The sequence below is a fragment of the Pyrus communis genome, chromosome 8 (genome assembly GCF_963583255.1).
Source record: "Pyrus communis chromosome 8, drPyrComm1.1, whole genome shotgun sequence".
Classification (NCBI taxonomy): Eukaryota; Viridiplantae; Streptophyta; class Magnoliopsida; order Rosales; family Rosaceae; genus Pyrus; species Pyrus communis.
Genome location: NC_084810.1, coordinates 8,658,331 through 8,685,956, shown reverse-complemented (window position 1 = coordinate 8,685,956; position 27,626 = coordinate 8,658,331). Strand labels below are relative to the sequence as shown.

The 27,626-nt window shown below is 36.6% G+C and overlaps 3 protein-coding genes and 2 pseudogenes across 3 annotated transcripts; 4 read left to right on the top strand and 1 right to left on the bottom strand.

The window, feature by feature from the left end:
- The first annotated feature begins 1,002 nt into the window (after nt 1-1,002).
- On the top strand, nt 1,003-3,998 carry LOC137743933 (probable WRKY transcription factor 31). Its single transcript, XM_068483862.1, has 6 exons — nt 1,003-1,504; nt 1,632-1,736; nt 1,925-2,083; nt 2,189-2,596; nt 3,162-3,275; nt 3,402-3,998. Exons 1-6 carry the CDS (start codon nt 1,265-1,267, stop codon nt 3,996-3,998), a joined length of 1,623 nt encoding a protein of 540 aa, XP_068339963.1. The 5' UTR covers nt 1,003-1,264.
- Nucleotides 3,999-5,506: 1,508 nt separating this feature from the next.
- LOC137743674 (aspartic proteinase A1-like) lies at nt 5,507-10,150 on the top strand. Its single transcript, XM_068483608.1, has 14 exons — nt 5,507-5,596; nt 6,319-6,696; nt 6,810-6,870; nt 7,001-7,095; nt 7,175-7,287; nt 7,421-7,589; nt 7,677-7,716; nt 7,821-7,885; nt 8,350-8,463; nt 8,585-8,649; nt 8,830-8,986; nt 9,066-9,185; nt 9,367-9,455; nt 9,866-10,150. The coding sequence occupies exons 2-14, from the start codon at nt 6,325-6,327 to the stop codon at nt 9,948-9,950; spliced, it is 1,545 nt and encodes a 514-aa protein (XP_068339709.1). The 5' UTR covers nt 5,507-5,596; nt 6,319-6,324; the 3' UTR covers nt 9,951-10,150.
- Nucleotides 10,151-13,653: 3,503 nt separating this feature from the next.
- Nucleotides 13,654-15,231, top strand: LOC137742403 (mitogen-activated protein kinase kinase kinase 18-like; annotated as a pseudogene).
- A 3,142-nt stretch (nt 15,232-18,373) lies between these two features.
- LOC137742900 (uncharacterized) lies at nt 18,374-19,312 on the bottom strand. Its single transcript, XM_068482840.1, has 2 exons — nt 19,066-19,312; nt 18,374-18,558 (listed from the first exon to the last, which is right to left on the bottom strand). The coding sequence occupies exons 1-2, from the start codon at nt 19,310-19,312 to the stop codon at nt 18,374-18,376; spliced, it is 432 nt and encodes a 143-aa protein (XP_068338941.1).
- Nucleotides 19,313-20,521: 1,209 nt separating this feature from the next.
- LOC137742898 (imidazole glycerol phosphate synthase hisHF, chloroplastic-like) lies at nt 20,522-27,239 on the top strand (annotated as a pseudogene).
- Nucleotides 27,240-27,626: the final 387 nt, after the last annotated feature.

Here is a 27,626-nt window from a genome sequence, read left to right as displayed (position 1 = left end):
CTAGTTAGTTGGTAATTATTTGGTATGAAACAAGTCTGTGACAATAAACCGCGTGAGTTGCTTTATAAGTTAACAAACATTGTAACACTGTGTTATGTTTAAGGTTTGTTAGTACGGACAACGGTATAAATAGTATTACCGACACTGAAAAATCACATTCATTTTGCACATTTTCTTTTTGACCAGTTATAAATGTGCGCGTATACATATATACACTTCATTGTCTCACGTTCCATATTATCTTATTTTAAGGTTCCATCATATTTCACGCGAATCAACGAGTGACTATACAATGACAATATTGGAATATTGGAACACCAAAATTACTACACCACCTTCTCTTCTGTCTGTCTTTCTGTCTTTGATCCAAAACGAAAACGTGGGCAGTCAAACAAGAACATACGTAGGACCCAGTATAGTCGCAAAGGAAGCTTGGCCGTCTATATCGTTGACTCCGCCCCTTCTCCGCCCTCACATGGATTGCGCCAGACCAATAGGAACGATGCATTGCATACTTGGGAATAAATCAAAATTTCAACCATCTCTGTTTATTCTTTCCTTGGAATTTTTCTATGAGTTTTACCATTACTTGTAGTAAATTTCAGTAGGTGTAATGCTACTAATTATCGTTAATTATGTACTAAATTTTTTTGGCGAAGGTCAAATCAAAGCTATATGTTAATGATGCAGTTAATTATTATTTTACGATCACATGTTACAATTCTTTAATTAAAATAGGACAGTTCTGGAAAATCTCTACTACACACTTTGTTTCTCATGGTGCTTTTAACTTCTATCAATTTTTTTTGTTTACCTATATAATATTTTGATAAGATGATTCTAACAGATCTCTCTCTCTCTCTCTCTCTCTCTCTCCTTCCTGAGACTGTAATGCCACGTGGTATCTTGACGCACCACCTGACCTCACTCCTCTATTCTCTACCATATATATTATTTCATGATGTTGTTGGTTGTACAAGATCTCACTCATTTTCTCATGGTCTTAGTCCAAACTCTTTTAAAGCCGAGTCTGTTGCATCTCCTATGACTTCAAACTTCACTAGCCCCTCTCTCTTCTTGTGCTTATTCCTTTCCCCAAACCCTTTAAATATTTATGTGGACAAAGGAGGACGACGACTTGCCTGTCCATAGCTCGCTCTTGTTATTCTTCCTACCACAGTCATCGTCTTCATCACCAACATCGTCACTCTCAGCAGACCAAACCTATAATTAATCGAAACGTTACGTGTATACAATATCCGTCATGGAATCTGCAGCTAGTGATCATTCTATTCACAACTGCAGATCAATTGAAGAACAGCATGTCATACTTTCTCCCAAGACGGCGGATGATCACGATCATCATGGGAAGCGAGTTGTAGATGAATTAGACTTCTTTGCTCATAACGGTCGTTTGAAAGAAGCTAGGGATCACACGGCAGAAGTTAAAGAAGAATGCGATTATCACGGGGTTGGTCAAGAAAAGCAACTACCCGACGTAAATGTGTGAAACTACTATATAGCTGGTTACTTGTTATTGACTACTTCTATATTTTGATTTTTTTTTTTTTACCATCTGACTTTTAGTGCTATTGGGTTTGTTGTTCTTTTTGTAATTTTTATAATTATAGACTGGATTGAATCTTCTTACAACATACACCAGTAGCGACAAATCATCCATGGATGTTGGAACTTCGTCCTCCCGTAATATGGAAGACAAGCATAGAACAAATGAGGTACATCTAACATGGAATATTTAGTCAGTGTTTTTGCTTCTCAGCTTTGAAAAATCAATATGATGATGCTATTCCTACTCCTATATTCTCTGATAAATTTTTTCCCGCAAGTGTTTTTAAATAGTAAACTATTTTGATCTTAATTTGGATCGATATTCAAGTGAAAATATATAATATTTTGGGTGCAGTTGGCAGTTCTTCAAGCTGAACTAGGCCGTATGAATGTAGAAAATCAACGGTTGAGAGGCGTGATTCATCAGGTTAACACTAATTACCAGGCGTTGCAGGTGCACCTTGTGAAACTGAAAAATCAAAAGACTGATGAACAAACTGCAGAACAACACAAGGTATATATAGAACAAATATACATAATTATTTTTCAATTACGTTTCTTGATTAATTATGTCTTTGATTAATTTTATTAATATCATCACGTTCATGGCTTTTTTTAGATGAACTTAAATGGATCAGAGGTACTAAAAGAGAAGCAGTTGATGAACGAGTTCAATAATCTTGCTCCAAGACAATTTATGGATATGGGAAGGGCTCAGAAAGATGAGCTTTCACAGTGTTCTCATGAAGGCTGCAGATCCCAAGATTGTTCTGGGTCGTCCCCTCGAAACGACATAGTCGAGTCAATGGAGTGTTGCAAGGGTACTAGTCATGTTCACAGGGATATTAGTGGAAAAAGTAGTACTACTGGGGCAGAAGATAGCCCTGACCATGAATTTCAAGGGTGGATTCCTAAGAAGGTTCCCAAGTTGATGAGCCCTAGGGAAGTGGATCAAGCCCCATCCGAAACCATGTCCATGATTAAAAAAGCTCGGGTTTCTGTTCGAGCACGATCTGAGGCTTCCACGGTATGAAACTCATTACCTTGACCTCTGCTTGACTAATATGATGAGTGTGTATCTATACATAAAATATTACCTCACTAGTAAAATGTTCTCTCACCAGACTATCTTTTTTTTGCTACCTAATTTGTCAAATGGTGTAATTGTTTCATTGGTCAAGTTGATTCTTATCTAGACACATGGTGATCCAAATTTACAATCTAAAACATAAGTTTTTATATGACAACATTAATCTCAAAAGAATATTAATTACCCTCCCACCATGATCCACTCTCGTTGAAATTAATTTTCCTAATGAGATGCATGGACAAATTATATATACCTGTATATAAACATATCCTTTTTCGAACATTTCAAAAAGACCTTGATTCCCTAAAACATGCAGAAAATAGGAACTGATGGAATATAATTCAAAGATAGAGAAACCAATAAGACCAAGAGAACTGTACGGCTCGTTTAAGAATTTCATAATATTTTCTCTCGATATCTACCTTAGACTTGATTGTCTTAGCAATTTGAAGAAAGTAAAATACACAGCCTAGCATTCATAATATTAAATTCGAACGTGCAGATGTCTGATGGATGCCAATGGAGAAAGTATGGCCAGAAAATGGCTAAAGGAAACCCATGCCCTCGAGCTTATTATCGTTGCACTATGGCAGCTGGTTGCCCAGTTCGCAAACAGGTACAACTTTTTTTTTTCTCTTTTTAGATTAACAGTCTGATAACACACAACATGTCAAAATATTAATTTGGCATGAGAAAATCAGTTTTCCTAACAAATGGACCTAATTGGGTTCCTCATTACCAGGTACAAAGATGTGCGGAAGATCGAACAATACTTATAACAACATACGAAGGTCACCACAACCATCCACTCCCTCCAGCTGCAATGGCCATGGCATCTACTACATCAGCAGCAGCATCAATGCTTCTATCAGGTTCAAATCCTAGTGCTGATGGCCTAATAAGCTCAAACAGCTTCCTAGCAAGAACAGGACTGCCTAACTGCCCACCAAGCTTGGCAACACTTTCGGCTACAGCCCCATTTCCTACTGTCACCTTGGACCTCACTCACACTCCCACTTCCTCAGAGATGCCACTTGGCCAACCAAACCAGCTCCCTTCAAATTTTCCCCACAACAATCTTGCGTCTGTGCCACAAATTCTAGGTCAAGCCCTTTGTAACCAACCTAAATTCTCGGTTCTTGATAGCCTTCAAGGGTTGGATGGTACTACACACTCACTGGCTGACAAAGTCAATGCAGCAACAGCAGCCATCACAGCTGACCCTAATTTCACAATGGCTCTGGTAGCAGCCATCACCTCTATCGTTGGCAATGTTCAATCAAACAATAACACCAACAACAATGTTTCTCCAAGACACGATAGTGGCAACAGTACATGAATAAGTCATTTTCATTGGTAATGATAAATATTGATATGAAGTCAATTCTTCGATATTTAGCTTGAGTGTAATAAAAGACTCTCATTGATTCAATGTCTTTTTATTTATTTTTAATTTTAGCCCAATTTATTTAAATCGTACATATGGCCATATATATAGAGTTTCTATAATAAGGATGAATATCTTTCTATAACTTAAAAAGTTAAAACTATAATGCATTTTACGATGGGAATCGTTTATATTTATTAGATCTTCATTCAAGGGTTATACTTTCAAAAACTCTCTAAATTCACAACTAGCTGATCATCTAAAGTATGCAAAAACCCATGGTATGGTACATAAAGCTGAAATAAAATTCGAATAATCAAATGGCTTAATAATTATTGATTTCGAAAGAGCTGCTACGATAAGTTAGGGTTTGATAATTATTGGATTGATCTAGTTATGGATTGTGTATTTTCTGTTTCCTTTTCCTTCCTTATTAATGGGAAGGCTAATGGTTATGTCTACCCTAGCAAAGGTATTAGACATGGAGATCCCTCCTTACGTCTATTTTATGCATGGAGTCACTTATTAGACAGCTAATGAGATAGCAAACACAATCAAGTAGGAATTCTTTCATCACATTTTGGTTATAAAATTGCCTATCTAATGTTTGCTAAAGCCACTACCAAAGTTGCTAGAAATGTTCTAGATATTCTTAACTCTTTTACTGAAGATTCTGGGAAAAAATAAACTTCTATAAATCTTCTCTGTATTTTTTTCTAGTTAAATTAGTAATGCTTGTAGAAATTTTGTCGCAAATCTGTTACAAATACAACACAAAACTACAATAAGAAAGTACATATATAGGGATGTACAATATATAATTTTTTGAAATGACCTGCAAATTCGACGGAGTTAATTTTGAGAGTTCAAAAGAAACTAACTAGTGGAAAACCAATTCTCTTTCAAGAGCTGGTAAGCTAACCTTAATCAAATCTAATTTAACTGTATTCCAAATACGTGAAGACAATGTCGTTAAATATGACATTGATAATCAACTACAATATCATCTTTCACATTATTCTGATTCTTCCTCAATTTAATTCTTCCTAAATTTAATTCCTCTATTTTAATTACGGTTACGCAAACAAACCATTAATGTTTCAATCATCTGATTTTTAATCAGACACCACCTAAAACCCCTCACAAAATATTTCATTGTATAAGCTCCTCCATATTAAACTCAAAACTTGGGACTTGGGAGTGGGCCAATTTATCTTGGGCTTGAGACTTAGCATTGAGTCATTGGGCCGAAAGAATCATGGAAGTTGAGATGGGCTTGTGCCATTCGGACCCAAAGCTAATCATCAGAGACTCTGTAGTCTTCACCACACACGAGCACAGCTCATTTGCCTTGGTTATTCTCTCTCGTCCGAAAAGAATAAAACGACTTCTTCGGACGTGATGATCAGTCATCAAGAACACGTGTACGTATAAGATTGAAAAGTTGTCGGCTTTGGAAATCCAAATGGAATTATAAATATCTTGTCCAGTGGGAGGTGTTTGGGGAAAAGCGCACTCCTCCTTTCTCATCGTCTTCCTGCCTACTTACTGTGAGTCATTTTCTTCCTGTAATTTCCCTTGTAATTATCGCTTTCAATTTATTAATTTTTTTTAGGAATTCAATTCGAAACCCTAGTTTCGTATCAAAGCAGTGATCAACAGGTACCATAGATTTTTTTTTCGGGAATTTATTTTTTAATTTTTTTAGAGAAATGTTTTCTGTCTGTTTGCGTTATAATTTGTTCTGATAAACTTTGATTTCGTGCATAATTGATCAGTAATCGTAGTGTATTTGTTTTATTTTATATGGTTGTGGTTGATTACGAAAATTGGGTTTATTTAACCGAGCTGACCTGACTTTTTTGTAATTTGAACTCTGATTTTGTTCTTTTTATCTGAATTTTATTCATTTTCAAGGAAAATAAACGGTGGTTGAAGAAAATATTGAGTAAAAGAGTGCAGTGTTACACAGTGATGACCCGTTTCTGTCTGCAACGCGTTTTTGTTGAATTTTTTGATTGATTATTGTATCCAATTTTATTACCAACTGGAAGATGTAGTTTTTGTTTGCGTGTACATGTTGTGAGGAAACTCGACTGTGACTCCGGTGGAGTTCTGTTGTGATTGCGTTTCACTAGTTTAAGGGCTTAGGGGTTTTTTTTTTTTGTTTTTTCGTCAACAAGGGTTTAGAATGGATTTGTTTTGGTGATTGATAGTTTCTTTTTCTTGGTCAATTAAGGAAACGGATTTTGTTTTTTTTATCTGCATGCAGTTAAACATGGAAACCAAACTCAAATCTGTTACAGCGACGCTCTTTCTGTGCTTGCTCTTGTGTCCGTTGGTTTTCTGCGAGTCTAATGATGGGTTGCTCCGGATTGGTCTCAAAAAGAGGAAACTTGATCATAATAACAGGGTTGCTTCCCAGATTGATTCCAAGGAAGGAGAGGCTCTGAGAGCTGCTCTCCAAAAGTATCGTCTGGGTGGGAATTTGGCTGATTCTGAGGACATTGATATTGTATCTCTCAAGAATTACATGGATGCTCAATACTTTGGTGAGATTGGTATTGGCACTCCCCCTCAGAAGTTCACTGTGATATTTGATACTGGTAGTTCAAATTTGTGGGTACCTTCATCTAAGTGTTATTTCTCGGTGAGTTTCTTTTGTCTTAGTTTTGTTATCCTTTATATGTTATTAATAATTTAATTTCCTCTCTTCGTGATGTTAGATAGGAGACAATGTAACTATTTTGAATATGAGTGCAGATTGCGTGCTATTTACATCCGAAATACAAGTCAAGCAGTTCGAGCACCTACAACAAAAATGGTTTGTTTCTGTCAGCATGATTGTTTATTCTATTTTATTGTTGTTAGTCCAAGGGTTTATGCATGTATTCGTTGGTGGAATTTTCCTTTTCATGACAAGAGACGATATTCTGGTTTCTTCCATTATGCAGGTAAGCCTGCAGCCATCCAGTACGGAACTGGAGCTATTTCTGGATTCTTTAGTGAAGATCATGTCACAGTTGGCGATCTTGTGGTTAAAGATCAGGTTAGTTTAGCATATTTGTCATACATATTGAACTTCATGTTGGTGGTTTGCCCTTACTAACACAGGCGGTTTGTTTCAGGAATTTATTGAGGCAACAAAGGAACCCGGCATCACATTCCTGGTAGCCAAATTTGATGGCATACTTGGACTTGGATTTCAAGAGATTTCAGTTGGAAATGCTGTACCTGTGTGGTACGTTGTGTCTCCTGTGTTGTTATTATGAATTTTTGCTTTGTTTAGTCCTCAAGGTTGTGTCATTGACTCCCAGGGAAGTTGATGGCACATGTTTCATTTTCTGAGAATTCTAACTTTAGGAGTTCTGCAGGTATAACATGGTCAATCAGGGTCTCCTGAAGGAACCAGTTTTCTCATTCTGGTTTAACCGTAATGCTGATGAAGAAGAAGGAGGTGAAATTGTTTTTGGTGGAGTGGACCCCAATCACTACAAGGGAAAGCACACATATGTTCCTGTTACACAGAAGGGCTATTGGCAGGTTGGTGTTCTGAACGTTCATTGTGTGATAAAAATCAAGTTTGTGAAAAAGTTCTAATATTGTCCACTCTATTGCTCTTGTTGGCAGTTTGACATGGGTGATGTTATGATTGATGGTCAAACTACTGGTAAGTGAAAGATATTTTATATTTGCTTTCTTCTTTCTTATACATGATATTTGTTTAGTACGATTTTATTGACTTCTAGTCTGATGTAATCATACCTATTTCAGGATTTTGTGCTGATGGCTGTTCGGCAATTGCTGATTCTGGAACTTCTTTGTTGGTTGGCCCAACGGTGTGTATTTGTGTGTTATTATGTGTTTTTTTGGTTCTGGAGTCGAATATTCTCCGTTGTACTTAAGTAGATGGTCCAGAATTTGTTAAGGGTGGCCTTAATACATCTCCTATAAGAGGAATTCTATTCATTTTCGTGGTTTTCTCATCAATATGCAAATTTTAGTGATGTTTTCAATTGTGGTTTTCTCATCAATCAATGCAAATTTTTTTTTTTCTAATTTTTCTCTTTTATAGTGGAAACATACGGGCCCTTGGATTTTGAGCTGGTACTTCAGCTGTTATTGCTTTCCTATTGATTGATTATTCTTTAGACGAGGAAAATCAATTATTTTTCACAACATATTTTGTTGTAACTTTGAGTCTGTTCCTGGTTTGAGGGTTAACGTATTTGCATGTGGATGTGCATGTTTACGTGTTTATTGTTTGTTCTTTTATTTGTTGGGCGTTGTTTCTCATTTGCAGACTATTATCACTGAACTTAATCATGCCATTGGAGCCTCTGGGATTGTAAGTGAAGAGTGCAAGACTGTAGTTGCAGAATATGGGGAAACCATAATTGAGAGAATTTTAGCAAAGGTACAATTTCTATGCTCCCATTGTTATGTAAAATCAATCAAAAGCTTGGTTTGGACTAGGAGATTTATATACGTACTTCTTGATTTCTAATTTACTGTATTTTTTACTTTTATCTCGGCAGGATCAACCAGCGAAAATCTGCTCTCAGATTGGTTTGTGCTCATTCGATGGGACTCGTGGTGTTAGGTTAGACTCACTTTGGTTTGAGGGATATGATAGAAATATGTTTGCTTTGAACTATCGTAACAATAACAAGGCTACTTATGATACATGTATTTGTTTCTTCAATCAGTTTGTCATATATATATTATTTATTGTATTTCCAGTGCACTCTGATTATTTATTTTGCCCAATGTGACTGGTCAGTATTGGACTCAAGAGTGTTGTGGAGGGGAACGCTCACAAGGTTTCTGGTGGCTTATCTGATGCGACATGTTCTGCTTGTGAGATGACGGTTGTATGGATGCAAAACCAGCTCAAGCAGAATCAGACACAGGAACGAATTCTTGACTATGTGAATCAGGTGAAGTTACCCTTTCTCTGATATGTTTCTCTAGGTTGCCTTGTTTGTGGTCTGCTTATAATCTGGTTTGTAAATGCAGCTCTGTGATCGGTTGCCTAGCCCAATGGGAGAATCTGCAGTTGATTGTGGTGGTTTGTCTTCCATGCCCAATGTTTCCTTTACAATTGGTGGACAAACATTTGATCTCACCCCTGAGCAGGTGCCATATAATGTTTAGATATGCTTTTCATTGTTCTGACACTTAAAGTTATGTTTGACGGCGTATCTTGTGTTATCTCTTCCAGCTACTGACCTGTCTGTACATGCAAAGCATTAACGGTGGCTTACTTGATTGCATTACTAATATATTTCTTTCGTTTTTTTTTTTTTATGGAAATCAGTACGTGCTCAAGGTAGGCGAGGGAGATGTAGCACAATGCATTAGTGGATTTACTGCTTTGGATGTCCCGCCTCCCCGCGGACCTCTCTGGTACAATCTGCCATCTATTATAGACTTTTATTTAGGAATTTTGTTTGGGTCAATAAATATTTCATATGTTGGTATAAGTTGATGGACATCTCAGTTCTAATATAGTCGATGGAAACAATTTTCCTCTTCAACTAAGGTCAATTTCTTCTCCAACTAAAGTAAATATCGCTCGCTAAAATTTCTCTTCATTGACCTAATCCTACTAATCCTAATATTGAAATATTTGTGTGACCTCAAACAAATTACCCCTTAGTTTTACGATCCTCCTGCTTTTGTCAAGATCATTGTGGTGATATACTTTTGTTTCTCTAACGGGATTTGTGACGTTTGTTGGTTACATGATCCTTCCGTTCTTGTTGGCAAGAAAGCAACTCAAAAGGAAATTACTAATGTTTTGTTTTTTGTGACAGGATCTTGGGAGATGTATTCATGGGTCGCTACCATACTGTGTTTGACTATGGCAATGAGAGAATCGGGTTTGCGGAAGCTGCATAGATAAATATTAGCTTCTCATGTTCAGCTTGTGCTCGTCGCTTATTCTCGCATTTACGTATTGGAGTTTCAGAGTATCATATCTAGTACTGGGAGTGAATCATAATTGCATGTAAATATATCAGCGTGTGGCCTTTATCCGATGTATTTTCAACGTTGCGCATAGACTGAGAAAATGGATATTCTCCGACACTGTTTTCGGATGCGATACATTTTATCGATCGTTGTATATATATATGTACTTGCGTTTGTGCCACCTACTATATGAGCTTTGTTGCCCCCTTGAAACGTCTTCTTGTTAGTCTAATGGGGAACTTGATTTGCAGCTCTGTAACTGAACGCTCAGGATTTATATAGATGAACATAGAACAGAAATATCCAATCTCCATCGGATTAATCCGGTGGTAGCTCCGGCATTGTCAACTTCCTGAGGAAGCATAGGTCTGATGTTCCACTCCTCACGGATGCATACATGATACACTTCTGTTTGGCTGTTTCTCATTGCCTTGCCCTGGCTGTTCAATTTTGGCGTTCTACGTGTGCCCTTGAGGATTAGTTGAGTTGATAACCCGGGATTCCCCGAGTTTCGAATTTTAGATTCTAAAACCCTTTGGAGCGATTTAACGATTAAAAATTTCAGAATATATAGTTACCCTGAAAACTGATTTATTATTCCTGTGCCATCGTCTGTTTAGTAGATCTGGTTTCGTATGTTATCGTTTTGGTTCCTTCGGTTTGCCGCTGACTAAAGATATTCCTACATAAGAAAAGAAACAATAAAAAGGGGGGAAGGCATAAAGCATAAACAAATTTTAGTTGGCAAGGGATGCATCTTCTAACCAAGTTATGAAGGCATCAAGCTCATGGATTGGGATTGATGGGGGCAGAGATTGGAAACCAATTAAAACTAAGACGATTGAGAGGATCCTATTTTTTTTTGCAAGAGATGAGACCGCTTGTGGTTTCGTTCTATAACGTTGTTTAATTAACGAGTTAATAGCATTTCTAGATGCAGTTAGGATCATTTTATCTCTATATAGGCCCGAGCTTGAGACATGCGGGAGCGTGGTGGATGATAACGACAAGACTAAACATGATGAGTAGAGACGAGCAAATGAGGAATCGTGAAATAGTATTTGATGTAAAGTAAAGTGAAGATCTTATCTAGAATAGTGTTGGGTATGATGTAAGGTAGACAAAAGAGGAAAATTTCTCCTTTATCTTTGGATCTAACATAAAGTAGTAAGAGAGTAGCCCCTCAAGAAATTCACATTTCCTGCTTAAAAAAAAAGGGAATGGTTCATTAAAACCCATGCGTTGTGAATGTGATTAAAATTCGAATGGAGATTGAAGGAGAGTAGATTTTCACATGGGATGTCTGAATTTCCAGTAGTACGTAGTGAAGGCAATACAGCATGGCCAAGGCCTCATAGCACTCATTTCATTTGTAGTTGTAAATGTGACATCATCACATGGTAACCTTTGTTCGTAAAGCTACCTAGCTACTTAGCCAAGAAACGTTTTATTCCCAAAGTAGTGAATATTTGGTTGCTTCTTGACTAGGCAAAAATGTGACCAAGATGCACTCTCCTTTTATATAGTTTATCAGTATTATATCAAAACAACTTTAATTTGGATTCACTTAAAAGAATGAGGGCTACTCTACACATCGTAGTTTAAGTAGTTCGGATCCGTTGGTTATATTTTTTTGAATTTTTCAGCGCATATTTAATCGTTAAATTCAGCAACGTATATCATTGTTATAGTCTAAAATTTTCAAAGAATGAGACGCGATTGATATGTTCATGTTAAATTTAGAGCTAGAGCTTATGAGGAATTTTCTTATGTATTCTTCTTTTTGTGGAGGCATATATTAGTATGTGAATTTTCGAAGAATGAGGTTGTACTCGTTAAATCTCTTAATTCTTTAGCGCACATTCTGCCGTTAAATTCAGTAATTTATGTCATCAATGTATTCTAGAATGTGAATGCAGCTTAAAGCATGCTCATTAACTTTGCCTAAAATCGAGCTGTACTGAAAATTCAAATAAGCAAAAAAGCCAGTGCTATCCAATATGGGTTTGGGCGGTTGGTCCCTTTCTTCACAAGCTGACTGGTTTGAAAATAAAAAAAACAGGGGGAAAAGAAGACGGGTAAATTTGGGAAGACATAGTTTGGTAATGTGGGTCTCTCTCTCTCTCTCTCTCTCTGGTGTCTCTGTGTGCTTATAGCTAGCTGTAAAGGAGATAAGTTTTCAGTGCTTTGCCCCCTCAGACTTCTCTACGCACCGACAGATTGGATCAATGTTTTTTTTTTTTATTTCCTTTCTTCACGTTTTGAAACCACTTTCTTGCACCAAGAATAATTACCAGGGAGGATTCAAATTGATAATGTTGGAATCATCTAACATTGAAATTTGAAAACAAACAGTAGTCCAACGGTTAAACAATTTCTGATATTTTTTTTATTTTTCGCATAAATGATCTTTAATGAGTGATTTGAAAAATAGACAGTTTTAATAATTAAGTAACATTGTAGAATGAGAATGAGAGTTGAGAAGGTAAAACGAGAAGGTTGCTAACACTCAGTATTAGAATACGGGATTTCAAATGCATGAGCAACTGTTGACGGTTTGAGCTACGAGTTTTTTTTATTAAAAATTTATAATTCGGTTGGATTAGAAGCTTTCTAGTTTAGTTGGCCTTACCTCAAATTCTTGATGTACATTAATATCGGTTGAATATTCATATTAATGCCCCCAGTACTATGAATTCTTCAATTTCACATTGTCAAGTATTGTGCTGGTTTCGCTCTCAAGTTTCCACAAGCTCCAAAAGGAAATTTAATAGCGTTGACATAAGGTCACAAGACTAGAGAACAAGTCACCACTTAAGAACACATGTCATCACATTTACCGTATTTTTCACTATTATCGCAGTTTAACAATTTGAACTCATTAAATCCTAACATTAAGGCAATTGTTAGTAGCACTTCAAAAATCTCATTCTACACTCTAAACTTTCTATATTTGGAAAGAAAAATACACTTATGAGAATTGTAGTATGAGATTTTGAGAATGTCAATAACACTTCCCAACATCAATTATGTACGTAAACATATATAAATTTTACGATAGATTCGATATCAGTTGAAAATTCTTTACGTGCACGGTCAACTACAAAACCGGTAGACTCGATCAACCTAATCACAAACCTGAACAACGTTATCTCATTAATCCATTTTACTTGGATTCCGGAGGAGTGTGAACTCATTCAACCCACGTACCAAGTCATAGTGCAAAACTAAGTTCCATTCACACTAAACGAAAAAAATTTAAAACCGCGTTGAAAGAGAAAGACAATGCATCTAGAGGTTTGTTAAGTGCTTTTTGGCGTCGCAAAAAAAAAAAAGACTTCCGACTTCCCCAAAGTCCAAACGCAAAAGCACTTAAGCAGCATATTCTCCTCTTCCCCCCATAATCTCCTCTTAAGCCCGCAATCTTGGCATGTGGGTTCATGTGTCGCCATGTGGGTGGCGTTATTACAAGCCTTAGTAACTGCGCTCCAAGACGGCCAGAGCTGTCAAACCCCCCTCTTCCGTTGCCACGTGGCTCGATTACAAGAAGCTTTAACAGTTAATTATCTGGTTAATTAACATCTTATTTTATATACTTTTGGGGTTTACTTTTTGGACCCCCCCAACCCCAATGTCATGTATAAATAATGAGCATTTAGCCATTTAGGCAAACATTTCAAAACTGGCCACCAAACATAAAACTCAAAACTCTCACATTTTCTCTTCTGCCATGGAGCACTGGATCCGAGGACCGACAGTCGGCCGCGGCTCCACTGCCACAGTCTCCCTCGCCACCAGCACCATCTCTGGCGAACAATTCGTGGTGAAGTCTACCGAGCTCTCCAGCTCGTCCTTTTTGCAGAAGGAGCAATATTTTTTGTCCAAGCTAAGTTGCCCCCATATAGTTAAGTACTTGGGCTGCAATGTTAGCATTGAAAACAACAAGCATATGTACAATCTCTGCATGGAGTACGTAACCGGCGGCACGCTTTTCGACGCAATTCGGAGGCTGGGAGGGTCGCTAGAGGAGGCCATGATCCAACTGTACACACATCAAATTGTGCAAGGATTGGAGTATTTGCATGAGAATAAGTTGGTACATTGTGACATCAAGAGCCAAAACATTTTGGTGACCGAAGAGAGCGCCAAAATTGCCGATTTGGGTTGTGCTAAATTGGTACAAGGAGTTGCAGAGGACGAAGACTCCGTCGAGGCACGTGCTACTATTTCGGGTACGCCGGTGTTTATGGCGCCGGAGGTTGCTCGCGGTGAAGAGCAGGGGTTTGAGGCTGACATATGGGCTCTAGGGTGCACAATTATAGAAATGGCAACTGGTGGCGGGCCTTGGCCGGAGATAAATGATCCGGTTTCAGCTCTCTACCGGATTGGATTCTCCGGTGACTTACCGGAGATTCCAAGCCGACTTTCGAGCAAGGGTAAGGATTTCTTGAGCAAGTGTTTGATGAAAGATCCAAGAGAGAGGTGGACAGCTAAGCAGCTTCTTGAGCATCCATTTCTGGAAGAGCATTTGGGGTCTAAGTTCAATACCGAGCAAGTAATGGGGTCTCCAATTAGTGTGTTGGATCAAGGCCTTTGGGATTCATTTGAAGGATCTGAAAGTCCAACGGGATTGCAATCTGTTGAGGTTGAAGGTGTTTGTTTGAATTCTCCAACAGAAAGGATCAAGAAACTGACTGGATTTTCGACATTTTCAAATGCACCCAATTGGGAATTTGATGAAAGTTGGTCAACTGTTAGAAGCAATGGCGACGAAGAAATCAAAAACTTGGTTGTTGCAAACAACAATGTCGTCTCAGACGATGAAGTTTTTGCTGCAACTTCTTCAACTGTGGCTTCAATTGTTCTTGAAGAGATTGAGAGTTTAAACTCTGATGAGGATTTAGATTTTGAATTTATGATTAGTAATAGTGTGATAGAAGATTCTTTTGTATCAAACAATCTTGAAATTGAATCAGATAATCATAATTTTGATTTTATTCACTCCCATTGTTATCATTCGTGTCTTAATTTTGCCTGCCAAACTAGGCATTAGTGGAGTTTCTTTTCTATTTTGTTTTAGTTTTAGTAGTTCCAAGGGCTCCAAGCCTACAACATTAACAAATCACCGACTAGCTACTCGTTTAATGATACTGCTGCTCCCAATACTAGAAGAGGTCTCAAACTCGAATTGTCAAAGTTTCATAGTTAGTTCAACAGCTCAGTACTAATCAACATCGATATTGTTCGCAGCTTAACCATCATTGCAGTCTAATATGTCAGTGATTTTATACATAAGCATCGATGCAATTTTTCATTTTAGGAGGATTTGATGTTATTAAGGACCTTAGTTAGGGTACCAAACTGTGATTTTTGAATAGTTGTCACTCTAATTATTTATATAATTCTAAGGTTAATTAAGCATACACATAACCTGGATATGCATGTATATATTCAACCCTTTTGGCCTCTTATGCCGTCTCTATACACAAACCAAGAGGAGCTGTCTCTTGTGTTATCCAGAAGGAGAAACAAGGCCAGCTTGTATTTTTAGTTTTTTAATTTCTTTTTAATTTTTTAATACATCCCAATCATTAATCTTAGGAAGATTGCATTATTTTATTATACACCTAAGTTTTGCAAGCTAGGCCAGCCTTTTTGTTTGCATATATTTTCTTTGAATATTCTCCTCATGACAACAATTATCATGTGGGCATTAGGCTTTTCACTGACATGCATGTGAAGGGTTAAATACATTTACAGTCTGTGAAGAGCTAGCCATAGCCAGTGAATTGCTCTCTGCTGTGATGTTCGATTTCTTCCCTTTTGCAACTACAACAGTGGCCAGCTTCGGGCGGGCAGTTAAAAGGAGGACTTTCACGGCACGAGTACACTAATATTATAAACCTCGCTCTCGCATACTAGCGGAGAATATTCAAGTCTTCATATATATTTTGGCTTGACATAGAAGTCAATTTAATTTATTGATAGGTTGATGAAGCTTCCCGCGTGAACGAAGAAGAGAGACTTTTGTTAGACAATTGAGAGGAGTCAACAAGTTTGTTCCCACTACCTATTCTCTATCATGGCTATGTAGGTGAATAATATTCAAAATCAAAGTTTAATTCTTTCCCCATTCTAATATCATGGGTGGGGAGGGGAGGTGCTCAATTCGCAAATAAATAGTACACATCCACAAACTCTCTCTCTATAATATATGTTATATATATCAACTACCAACTTTTTCTCAACTCATAATTTCATTTTGCTCTTAACCACCGACACATGTATAGTTTGTACGAATAATTCTTGTATTACTTAACAAAATCATTTTCTAATTGATGCATCAACTGTCATATAATGTAATTCACCAAGAAAATCTAACTTATAACCTACTATGCATAGACACGTCGGTATCCCTTCGTACTTCCGTGTCGTGTCGTATTCCTTCACGGCCATACAACAATTCTTCTCGTCAACTTAACATACCATTCAATAGTCTTATTAAATTGGCATTACCTAACCTCCTTTGGCAATTGACATCTAGTGGACGAAGTAAAGCGAATGTGTTCTATGGCACCGCAAGGGGATGGAAGAATTAAAAAGGTGTTTGTTTTAATAAAAGAAAAAATGCATGCAACTAGGCGTAGAGTATAAAGGAAAAGAGACTTTAAACAAAGTCAACTAATTTTAAGACGTCAACTTATTAATCGATTAATCCAATCCATGACGAAAATCGACTTCTGGAAGAGTCAAACACGTTTGCCCTTCACTTTTTCCCTTCATTTTCTCTTTGTCATATTGAAAGGTCAACTCAGGACTCGCAAGACCTAAAGGTTTTTGACAAACAAACAAAATTTATGCGATCATCCTTGCGTAATTGTGAAGTGTCAAATATAAATACTCCAAGGCAATGCTAGCTCGTTTGTCTTTTTTTTTTTTTTTTTTTTTTTGAAAACTAGAGATATAAAACTAAGGCAAAGATGCCAGAAAGGTGCAAGGAAAGGCTACACCGAAGCCAACAAACAACAAAGCAACATAACAAAGTAGGGAAGGGGATAAGGAGAAAGACAATAGAACCGGGTTCTAGTGTCACCCCTACACCTGCCACCAAAATCAAGGGGGACAAGGCAATGCTAGCTCGTTTGGAAAAAAAAATAAAAAATAAAAAATAAAAAAATAAAAAAAAGAAGGCAATGCTAGCTTACCATATGTTTGGTGAATTGGCAGAGATTTTTCAGATCAGCACCATCTATTCGAACACCCTATCGAAATATAAGATGCATTGTTATTTCACCTAATATTGGTATTCTCTCGTTCTTATCTGCAAATGGAAAACATATATATGTGGCTCACTTGATAATTAGGATTTAATTATATTGAATAGCTTGATGGTAGGTTTCGCTTTCTGGAAGATGGAGTTATCATATCTCATCAAATTGTAGACACCAAATTAGCCTGTTTAAAGGTTTTGCATCTTCATTCTTCACACCTACCAGAGTTAAACTAGCCTATTAGAGCCCATGAGCCAATTTTACTCCCTAACTTAATTATTTTTATGTTAGGGTTTGAATAGGAAAATAAAAGTCACATTGAAACTTACTTGACTTCTCATAACTTAAATTTTTGTTATCAGTTTCGTTGAGCATTTGGTCACTGCGGGTTTTGATTTAGTTCTCGTGGTTGTTTTTTTTTTTTTTTTTTTCATTTACTTTCCTTTATATTTCTTAATAAAATGGTGAAGGAGGGATGGGAGGGGTTTTTTTGGTGTAATGGTTCTCATCTCTATAGGGAAAGTAGGTGCCTTGCACGCGACTATTGCCGAAAAGCTAATCTCGCCTAATTTTTCTTTATTGAACTTGTAAAAAAATTATGTGTTTGTGCTTTTGACTTTAGCAATTAGGGTCTGGTTTTTATGTAGACTCAAAGCCGACCAACTCTACAGATATGGGTACAATCGAGTTCGAATCTCTCTCTAAGCAATTTAAACCTTTATAGTTGAGTACCATTTGTATATAAAAATCGACCAACTCCCATTTATTAAATTTCAAGCCCCACTTACGCATGCTCCCAGTTTATCACATTGTGTGTTATCAATAAAAGAAATTGCACTTTGCATGTATTATATTTACATGAGACCCTAGTAGTTCATCTATTCTATGAAGCAATCTAAAATTTAGCAAGCTATGTATGCATTAATATGTCACTGATGATCAATCTATGTTGATTTGAATTACTGTTTGGGGATTAATGAGAAACTTTGGTATTTACCAATTCTACTATTAATGTAAACTAATTAGTGAATTCATTATTGGGAGCTTCTGCTAGCTCATTTGGTTATTCTTCTTCATAAGTCAGCTTTCGGCTGCCTTATCTATCATCTGTGTGGCTTTCTTCACTTGTGCAGGAGCAGTAGTTTCCCTGTGCTCTTGGTCCTTTTTCAGATTCTTCACTTCTTCGACGCGTTTTCGGAGCAGATGGAGCTCTTTGATATAGTAGTGTAGTCTATCTATAACCATTGCCAGGAATAAGGAAACCCCTGTGCAATGACAAATATTTCAAGTATAAATAGAGAAAAATGGCATAATTACAACTATAGCTAAATAAAAACATATAAATTATGAACAAAAGTTAGCCTGTAACTATAAACCGGTGTTTGGCATCGATCGAGTTGTATTCGGCACCTTGCTGCAAAACCCTAACCGAACTTATAATTAAGGCACGCTATGTATTTTTTAACTGGGACAGAAGGTTTATAAGAGTTGGGTGACTCCACCTATTGGATTTAGGGTGCATGGAGCCTCAACTTTCTTCACTTCCGACAAAGCTTTTTCTGCTTCGGAGAGTTATGTTTTACAAGACTTAACATGACATGAGATTGGTTACAAAATTGCCAACAGAAAAGGATTTTCATTCATCGCCCAAAAATTAGATACATGCAATCATCAAAATTGAAAACTCCTACAACTTTACCCTAACAAGGTTACTGACATAGTTTTTCCCCAAGTAAATTTTAACGAAAAGGGTTACTATGGACATGGCTTACCAATGAGAGATGCTTCTAGGAGACGATGTGCCATAAGAACCTCATCTGTTGGATTGACAAAGCCTGTCTCTGTTAAACGTTTCTGAACACTGAATACACTATATATGGTGGAGCTAAAGAAGACGAGAATGGTTCCTCCCACGCTCTTCGCCACCAATGGCCCTCGCCCTTGCTTCGATCGATCTAACCCCACGATCACCAACTTCCTCAGAGGGGTTTGGAACAAAAGGCTCAGAATCAATACCATTTCAGCCAGCACGAGTGTAAACAAAACTTGATTCATATTGCTTCTGGTAATTAGCAACAAAGTTGATTTGTTCTTTCAATGATTTTGCTAATTACATGAAGGTGAAGAATGTTGAAAATATAAGGTTTAAAAACCAATGGTGTAATAAATGTATAGGGTTTGTTTTGTAGGTGTCCTGTGTGATATGTTTCTTCTGAGTTCCCAGGAGATTCAACAGCTTGCTTCTGCAAACTTCAAAATCAAAGAATTGTACTTTCCATGATTACATAAGGCAGGGATAGAATAATTTCATCATGTCCCCAAGGACACACTTGGTATATGTGTCTCTTAGGGATCGGACATCTTGTTTCAGGAAATGAGATCTTTTTTCAAATGGTTCTTTTTAAGTCATTGAGAATAAAGAGGGCTTCAGGTTAAAAGTGATTAACAAATAATTTTGTAATAACATCAAATATTTTTATAAGTGAGGGATTGTCTTGATGAATAAAGTTTTTTTTTTTTTTTAATTACTGTGTATCCGTTTTTTCATTTCCGTCTTTCCTTAGTATATAGCTTAAAGTATTAATTTTGCTATACTAAAGAGAAGAAACCATCAAATATTGTTGCATTATGGAGTATGGCCTACTAATATTAAAGTGTGTATGGCTTTTTAGTCAAAATAGCCTTTGGAATTGGCATAACTGCTTACTTCAGTCCTTTGACAATGAAAATCAATAGAAGTGGCTTCTAAGTTTGTCCACCGTAAAACATTTTTGATCATTTCGTGAAAAATCAGTTAGTACCTTTGTTAAGTGGAGGGGTTGGTTTATTAAAAATACCGTCTAAAAAGTAGTCATGTAATCATTTACATGACAATTTAATGATAATATTGAAATATTTAATGGTTGACAAATCCATAGACCACTATTAATATCATGACCGTTTAGGCAAAAAAAACCTAAAACAAATAATGAATTCAACGAAAACGGTGCGCTGCAGTGTTTTTTAAGACACATACTCTGTCATCTCCTCCTCTTACCAAATTAGCAGGGAGTTTTAATGAAAAATCCGCGATACTGTTCATTTTAATGAAAAATCATATTTTTATGCAAGTCAATCTTATATTATTTACTTTACTCTTTATTTTATCTTTATCATTAAAACTTAAAATTTTCAACTATTTTTTATTAGTTTTTCTAATTAGCAATAGCATTAGCTGTAGGTCCCAACTCTACTTTCGACTCTGCAGTTTGTACTTTGTACTCAGACTCAGGCGGGGAACACTATCTGCAATGGAGGCGCCGCCATTCGCCTCTTCCACCAAGACGCTACCGTTTCGCTCATCCTCCCCTGTATTCCTTCCCAAAACTCTCCTCAATTTCAGACGTCCCAGAAGCTTCTCCGGCCGTGCCTCCGCCGCCGCAGATTCCGGTGCTCCCTCTCCTTCTCCCTCCCGTCTCTCTAATATGTGTTTTAATAAATCCTAATTAATTTCAATAATAATTGAGTCTGTTTGAATAATGAAACAGTGGTGACTCTGCTCGACTACGGCGCCGGCAACGTTCGCAGCGTGAGGAATGCCATTCGCCACCTTGGCTTCGACGTCAAAGATGTAATTCTTCTCTTCTTTTTGGTCAAATGTCTATCTTTTCTTGGTTTCTCTTTACCTGAATTCTGACAATTTGCTTACATTTGCCTTCAATGTAATATACTTGTAAATAATATCTTTTGTGATGCTGGGTAAATTGTATTCATTTTGTGTGTTACAGATTTTATTAGAAATTTAGAACAGAAAAGAAAGATATCGGAAATCAGTTTCGTGTAAAGGATAGTAAATAATTGAGTTATGTTTTAACAGAAGTTCGAAATGTAGGTCCAAACTCTGGAAGACATTCTGAATGCCGAACGCCTAGTTTTTCCCGGTGTGGGTGCTTTTGCTGCTGCCATGGATGTGCTGAATAAGAATGGGTATGTGTTTCTTTTCTTTTATATCGGATTCTACTAGGATCAATTGTTCGTTGAGTCCGTTTAAATGGATTAGTGACAAAGAAGGGATAAAGTGCATGTTTGGAGAACGGGAAATGTGATTAAGTTACTCATGATCAAAGAAGCATCGTGACAATGATTGGTAGTTAGTTTATCTCTCACTTGTAACTAACCATATAATAGTTGCTTTTTAAATGGTGGAGAAATTTCAGACCTTTAAATTTTTTTTTTTAGGATGGCGGAAGCAATCTGTTCATATATTGAGAAGGATCGACCATTTCTAGGCATTTGTCTTGGACTTCAACTCCTTTTTGAGTCCAGTGAAGAGAATGGACCAGGTCAGTGCTTCATGGCTCATTTTTCACCCACTTTGTTTTTCAATTTTTATAATTAATCATCTAGATGGATCTCATCGTCGAGTATTCACTTATGGTTAGTTGGATGGAGTGATTTAAAAGGCATTGGATTTCTAAATAAGGCTAACTATAAGAACACAAATATCACGTGTTGAAAAGGATTTGGAATAATTTGATACAATGTATTAGAGATGGATTTTCAATTGCTGTATAAAATGATTCATTTGACATGAATGATTCTTTTCGTTCCATGTATTGTAAAGTCCAGTTAATGGATTTAGTTATATAATGGTACCTAAAATCCCTAGAATAGAAATCACTCTTCCGATATGATAACATTTTGCATTTCATACTGGCATACATAGCAAATATTGAGGATGCAGAATCCAGTCATGAGTTATCGTGATAATGAAAGCCTCTAGTTGTTATGTGCTATCATAATTAGCGACGAGTGAGGGAGAGAGCTTGGTTTAAGGAGATAGTGATAGAAACAAATTAATGTGAATTTAATATATCTAACAATATTATAGCCCTTGTATTTTTATATATTTAACTTAGTTATAGTTGAACTGATGTTATACATGCCTCGGTGAAGGGTCTTGGCTTGATACCCGGAGTGGTTGGGCGTTTTGATTCATCAAATGGTTTTAGAGTTCCACACATTGGATGGAATGCTTTGCAGATTGAAAAAGACTCATTAATTTTGGATGATGTTGGAAGCCATCATGTCTATTTCGTTCATTCTTACAGAACCATGCAAGTATGTCTTATTCTCCTATTTACAGAAAGTAGTTTGTGTTTCATGTATCTGATACATGCTTCTACTAAGAGTACATTGATTTGTACATTTACTGGGTGTGACATAACTGTGTACCAATTTTCAGTCAGATGAAAACAAAGACTGGGTTTCGTCTACTTGCAACTATGGAGACAATTTTATTGTGTCTATTAGAAGGGGAAATGTGCATGCAGTTCAATTCCACCAGGAAAAGAGTGGAGGCAAGATATCATTCCTCTCTCCTGTCTGTTAGTAGATTTTAATGGTAGTCCAAAGTGTACAGGAATTGTAGGAATGTTTCATATCTTGTTTCTTTTAGTAAAAAGGTAGCAGATTTTATCTCACATGACTTTCGTAACCCCTATAGCGAGGAACTGAAGCAGAAAACTGAAAGTCAAAGAGGCTTTTAGTTAGAAGCCCCAAACAACATTTAATTTTAGCCAAAATTCACAAAGACAAAATTAAATGAAAAATTTACTCAACTCTCAAAAGTAATGAAAGAAATGAAAATTAAACTCTTGAAATTTTCTGTAGACTTTAAAAACTTATCATTTTCTTTCCTAGAATGAAGATATCAAGTTCCTGTTTAAGGGTTAGGCGGTGGATCATTCTGACCTTTGCTGTGTAATTTTGGCATTCTGAGATCTATTTTATAGACTTTTGTTCCAATTCACTTTATCCATACATGAAATGTGCTTTAGATGTATTTTCATGATGTGAAGGCCTATTATTGACATCAATATTAGCTGAATTTGAATGTTTAGATGTTGGTCTTTCGATATTGAGAAGATTTTTGTATCCAAAGGAAAACCTGGAAAAGGTAACCTTTGTACTTATGAGAAATATGCTTCCCATACGTCCATACGTTGACTACGTTTAACCATCTAACAATCTGAGATGTTCTTGTGAAGACAGAAGCCCACCGAAAGGAAGGCTTTGAAACTTGCTAAGGGGGTAATTCTTATTGACTTATTTTATAGTTTCTCTTTTTAGTGATGGAGGGAGAGGGGCTCCGGAAAGAGAGAGGGGGGGGGGGGGGGTGGGGCGGTGGGGGTTGGTGATGTGTGTGGGGGAAGGGGATTCAATTTTAATATTGTATTCCAACTTACAATATCATATGTCGGACTCGGATTATCACTTAGCTCGTTGTCTGTCATATGCTGACTGTGAAGGTTGTCCCTAAATTGTATTGCTTAGGTGATTGCTTGTCTTGATGTGAGGACGAATGACAGGGGAGATCTTGTTGTAACCAAAGGTGACCAATATGATGTAAGAGAGCAAACAAAAGAGAATGAGGTATTGCAACAATTCTTGACACTTTCCTTATACATTTTTGGTGATTTTTGTACCGTGTTTCTGGATACAAATTGTCATGTTTACAAAAGATTTTATAAATCCCATGAGTGAATAATAATTTATCTCAGTCAAAATTTATAAGATCTAGTTCAATAAGCCCCACTTATGGATCTTACTGTAGATTCTTTGCTTGTTTCAAGCACTTCTGGTTTGATAGTTGATACCCTTTTTTCCCTATTTGAGTACGTGACCTGCTTTAAAAAGGATCAGAAGCAGCACCCGAAGAAAGCGTATCTTTGGTTTGACGGAATATTGCTATTAGTTAAAAAGAAAAGGGTTACTTTTTCTATTCATTGGGGTTCTTGTTCTATCATGACTGTTCAAGATCTTACTTGATATCTTTTCATATTCTTGATATGGTTCAAATTATTTTCGTTATATTGCTTTTATGTCTGCTAATCAGAAACTTTAATAGGTGAGAGAACTTGGTAAGCCTGTGGAGCTTGCTTGACAATATTACAAAGATGGGGCTGATGAGGTATGCCTCCTTAAGTTTGAACACAATTCACTGCTTATATATTATCAAAGAGCCATAGTAATCTGCTGAAGTCTTGGTTTTGAAATTTTCAGGTCAGCTTTCTAAATATTACTGGTTTTCGAGACTTCCCTCTGGGCGACTTGCCCATGTTATAGGTTTGCGATAGAAAATCCGTTAATGTTTGACTTGAATCTTTCAGTTGTGACACAATTGAGAGTTCTCCGATTTTAAAGCTGGCTTGTTACATGTTAATTAATTTCCTAATTCTTATTTGCTTTCATGCTTTGTAGGTATTGAGATATACATCAGAAAATGTTTTTGTACCATTAACAGTCGGAGGTGGCATCAGAGATTTTACAGTTGCAAATGGCAGGTATAAGCTTCGGTGTAAAATTTTGATGGACCAATAATTGTCTTTTCTTGCACATTTCATCTTTCTTTCCTGCATATGTTTTTTTCTGGAGAAACTCAATCCAATAGCTTCAACTCAAATTATATATGCCAATTAAATGAATCAGTATGGAGTCTATGGACATGGATTATAGGTTCACCTTTTTATTTTTCAGGCACTATTCTAGTTTAGAAGTTGCTTCGGAATATTTCAGATATGGGGCTGATAAGATTTCTATTGGAAGCGATGCAGTTTATGCTGCAGAAGAACATTTGAGAACTGGAGTATGCAATAACTTTCGCTGTTTCAAATTCACGTCTGTACAATCCACATCTATGTATGCCTCTCTAATGGTTGTTCAACTGACTTTTCAGGTAAAAAGTGGAAAAAGTAGCTTGGAGCAGATATCTAGAGTTCATGGAAATCAGGTAATATGTTGTCCAGTAGATGCATCCATGCTTCTTTTGAGTTAATCTGCACAATTTGACATAGTATAAGAAGTCTCAGTACACATTTTGTTATATTCCAATTAATAACAGCAATGCAAAGTGCGAGTCCCTCCCCCAAATTTATCATTTTCCTTAGCTGGAATTGTCCCAGCGTCCGTTTTTGAAGCATTTTTTTAACCCTCCGAGAATTCATTATGGTTCTTGTAGGACCGTAACTTAGGAAACAAGAGTTGATAAAGAAGCTCATCTCATTTTGTTCTTTCTGCTTTTACATGTTCTGAATTTATTGACAGTGAAGACTTTCTGTATGGAGTCTTGACCGACTAATTAGTCATGGTCACCTAGATGGTTGTAATTATGTCTGGTCACCTAGACGGTTGTAATTATGTCTGCCATTATGTCTTAGTCTTGCAGAAAGCATGGATCGATGTTTTTATATGATGCAGGCTGTGGTCGTGAGCATTGATCCTTGCAGAGTGTATGTTAAAAATCCAAAAGATGTAGAGTTCAAGACTATAAGGCTAGCAAACCCAGGTAAGGGGCCGTAAATTCAAATCTTTCTTTCCTCGTTTCTCCTACTTGGATATGCCGTTGATCTTCATGTTTTGTAGAGTAAAACCATGTGTTAAAATATCTAGGAAAGTTGTAAAGAAATAAATTCTCTTAATGTTAATTTCAGGTCCAAATGGAGAAGAATTTGTATGGTACCAGTGCACAGTAAGTATTCTTTTCCTTTGCTTTCTTTACCTATGTAGTACCATTCAAAGTTAAAACATGATACATTTCTGAAGCATGCATATTACATGGAATTGCTTCATTTAATTAATCCCCTGAACCTCCATGTCTGGGAATTTCCTTCAAAATATGCGTAGTCTGGCATTAATTATCAGCTCTAAAGACATGATTAGGAGTATATATTGTTGATTTAAGATAGTCGTGGGTAGAATTTTAAGTGCTTCCCAAGGGAGAAAGGAACTTAGAGTAACTTATGTCATTTATTTTTCCCGCGCACACATGGCTTTATTTGTTTGTGCTCCATTGAATTGTTCATTATTCCAATTTAACTTGTATTATGATACACCGTGAGACATTTCTGTGCTTCAATTGTATGTTAAATATATAATTGGCAGGACGAGAGGATGAACTTGGTTGTCAGATGCAACAATTAGAGATCCTTATAACAAGATTTTCCTGATTATATCTTGAAAATATCTGTTGTTTGTTCTACAGGTTAGCGGTGGCCGAGAAGGCTGACCAATTGGAGCGTATGAGCTTGCAAAACCAGTTGAGGAGCTTGGAGCTGGAGAAATACTGCTAAACTGCATTGATTGTGATGGTAAAGATTACTATTGCTTTCCTCAAAACTTTTTCTGTTACAAGTTAATTCCTCAAAACTTAGTTTTAGTTTCTCAAACTTCCCAAATGTTAGAAACTATATGTTTTGTTCTGGAAGGCATTGCTGTCATTTACAATTTTCTTTTACTTCATTCTCAAACTAGTTTGTTGTTTTTGTTGGATTTTCATGCTTATGTCGAGTCTTCGATGCTTTCAGGTCAAAAGAAGGGATTTGATATAGATATAATAAAGCTGATCTCAGACGCTGTGAACATTCCTGTGATTGCTAGTAGCGGTGCTGGTTCTGCTGAACACTTCTCCGAGGTGTTCAGGAAAACAAATGCACGGCTGCCCTAGCTGCCGGCATTTTCCATCGGAAGGAGGTATAGCTTTTGAACATTTTATATGACTTGTTAGCATCTAGGTGCTGATTATCATTGTTAATACTCTGATTATAATCCTTGCAGGTGCCTATTCAGTCAGTGAAGGAACACTTGTTAAACGAACGCACAGAAGTCAGAATCTGAACCCAGCGTTGCCGAAAGATGTAGGTGACCGACTCCTTTTTTATCGCAAAAAGAAAAACGTTTTAAGAGATGTGCAGTCCGTCAGTCTGCTAAGCGGAAACTTTTTAACTCTTTGACCCCGAGCATGTAACCTTCATGTTATGGCAGCGATTTCCGCAACGAAATTTCGAGTTATTTAAACAGGGCGCCCTTAAATTTTGAGGATTTTTGCAGAACTAATAGTATGTAAATGTTGCAGTCCTGTATTTTACAGTATGATGTTATGTATTACTCGGCAGGTGAGACTTTTCAATATTTGAATTTGAACCTAAGTTTATTTGTGGCCGAGTAATTTAGCTCCTTCCTTCGCCATCTAAAGGTTAAATATGCAATTAAAAAGGAAGAATATCATATCTCGTATCTGAACGTTAAATGATGAATATATTAAATAAATGCATATAACGTAACCCGTTGCAAAATTTTGATTTAGCATTTGCAAATGGGGGCTTTAGATCAATCCAAAAAATCAACATGGTTATTAGGTTATGTCCACTGCTGTCTTTTCTCCACTTTTATTTCTTTTATACTCATTACATATATATCTTTTAAATATTAGAGATAAACAAAAATCTTTTAATTTCATGCATAACATATGACTGTAACTTAAGTAACATATATATATGCATTATTTATACCTTTT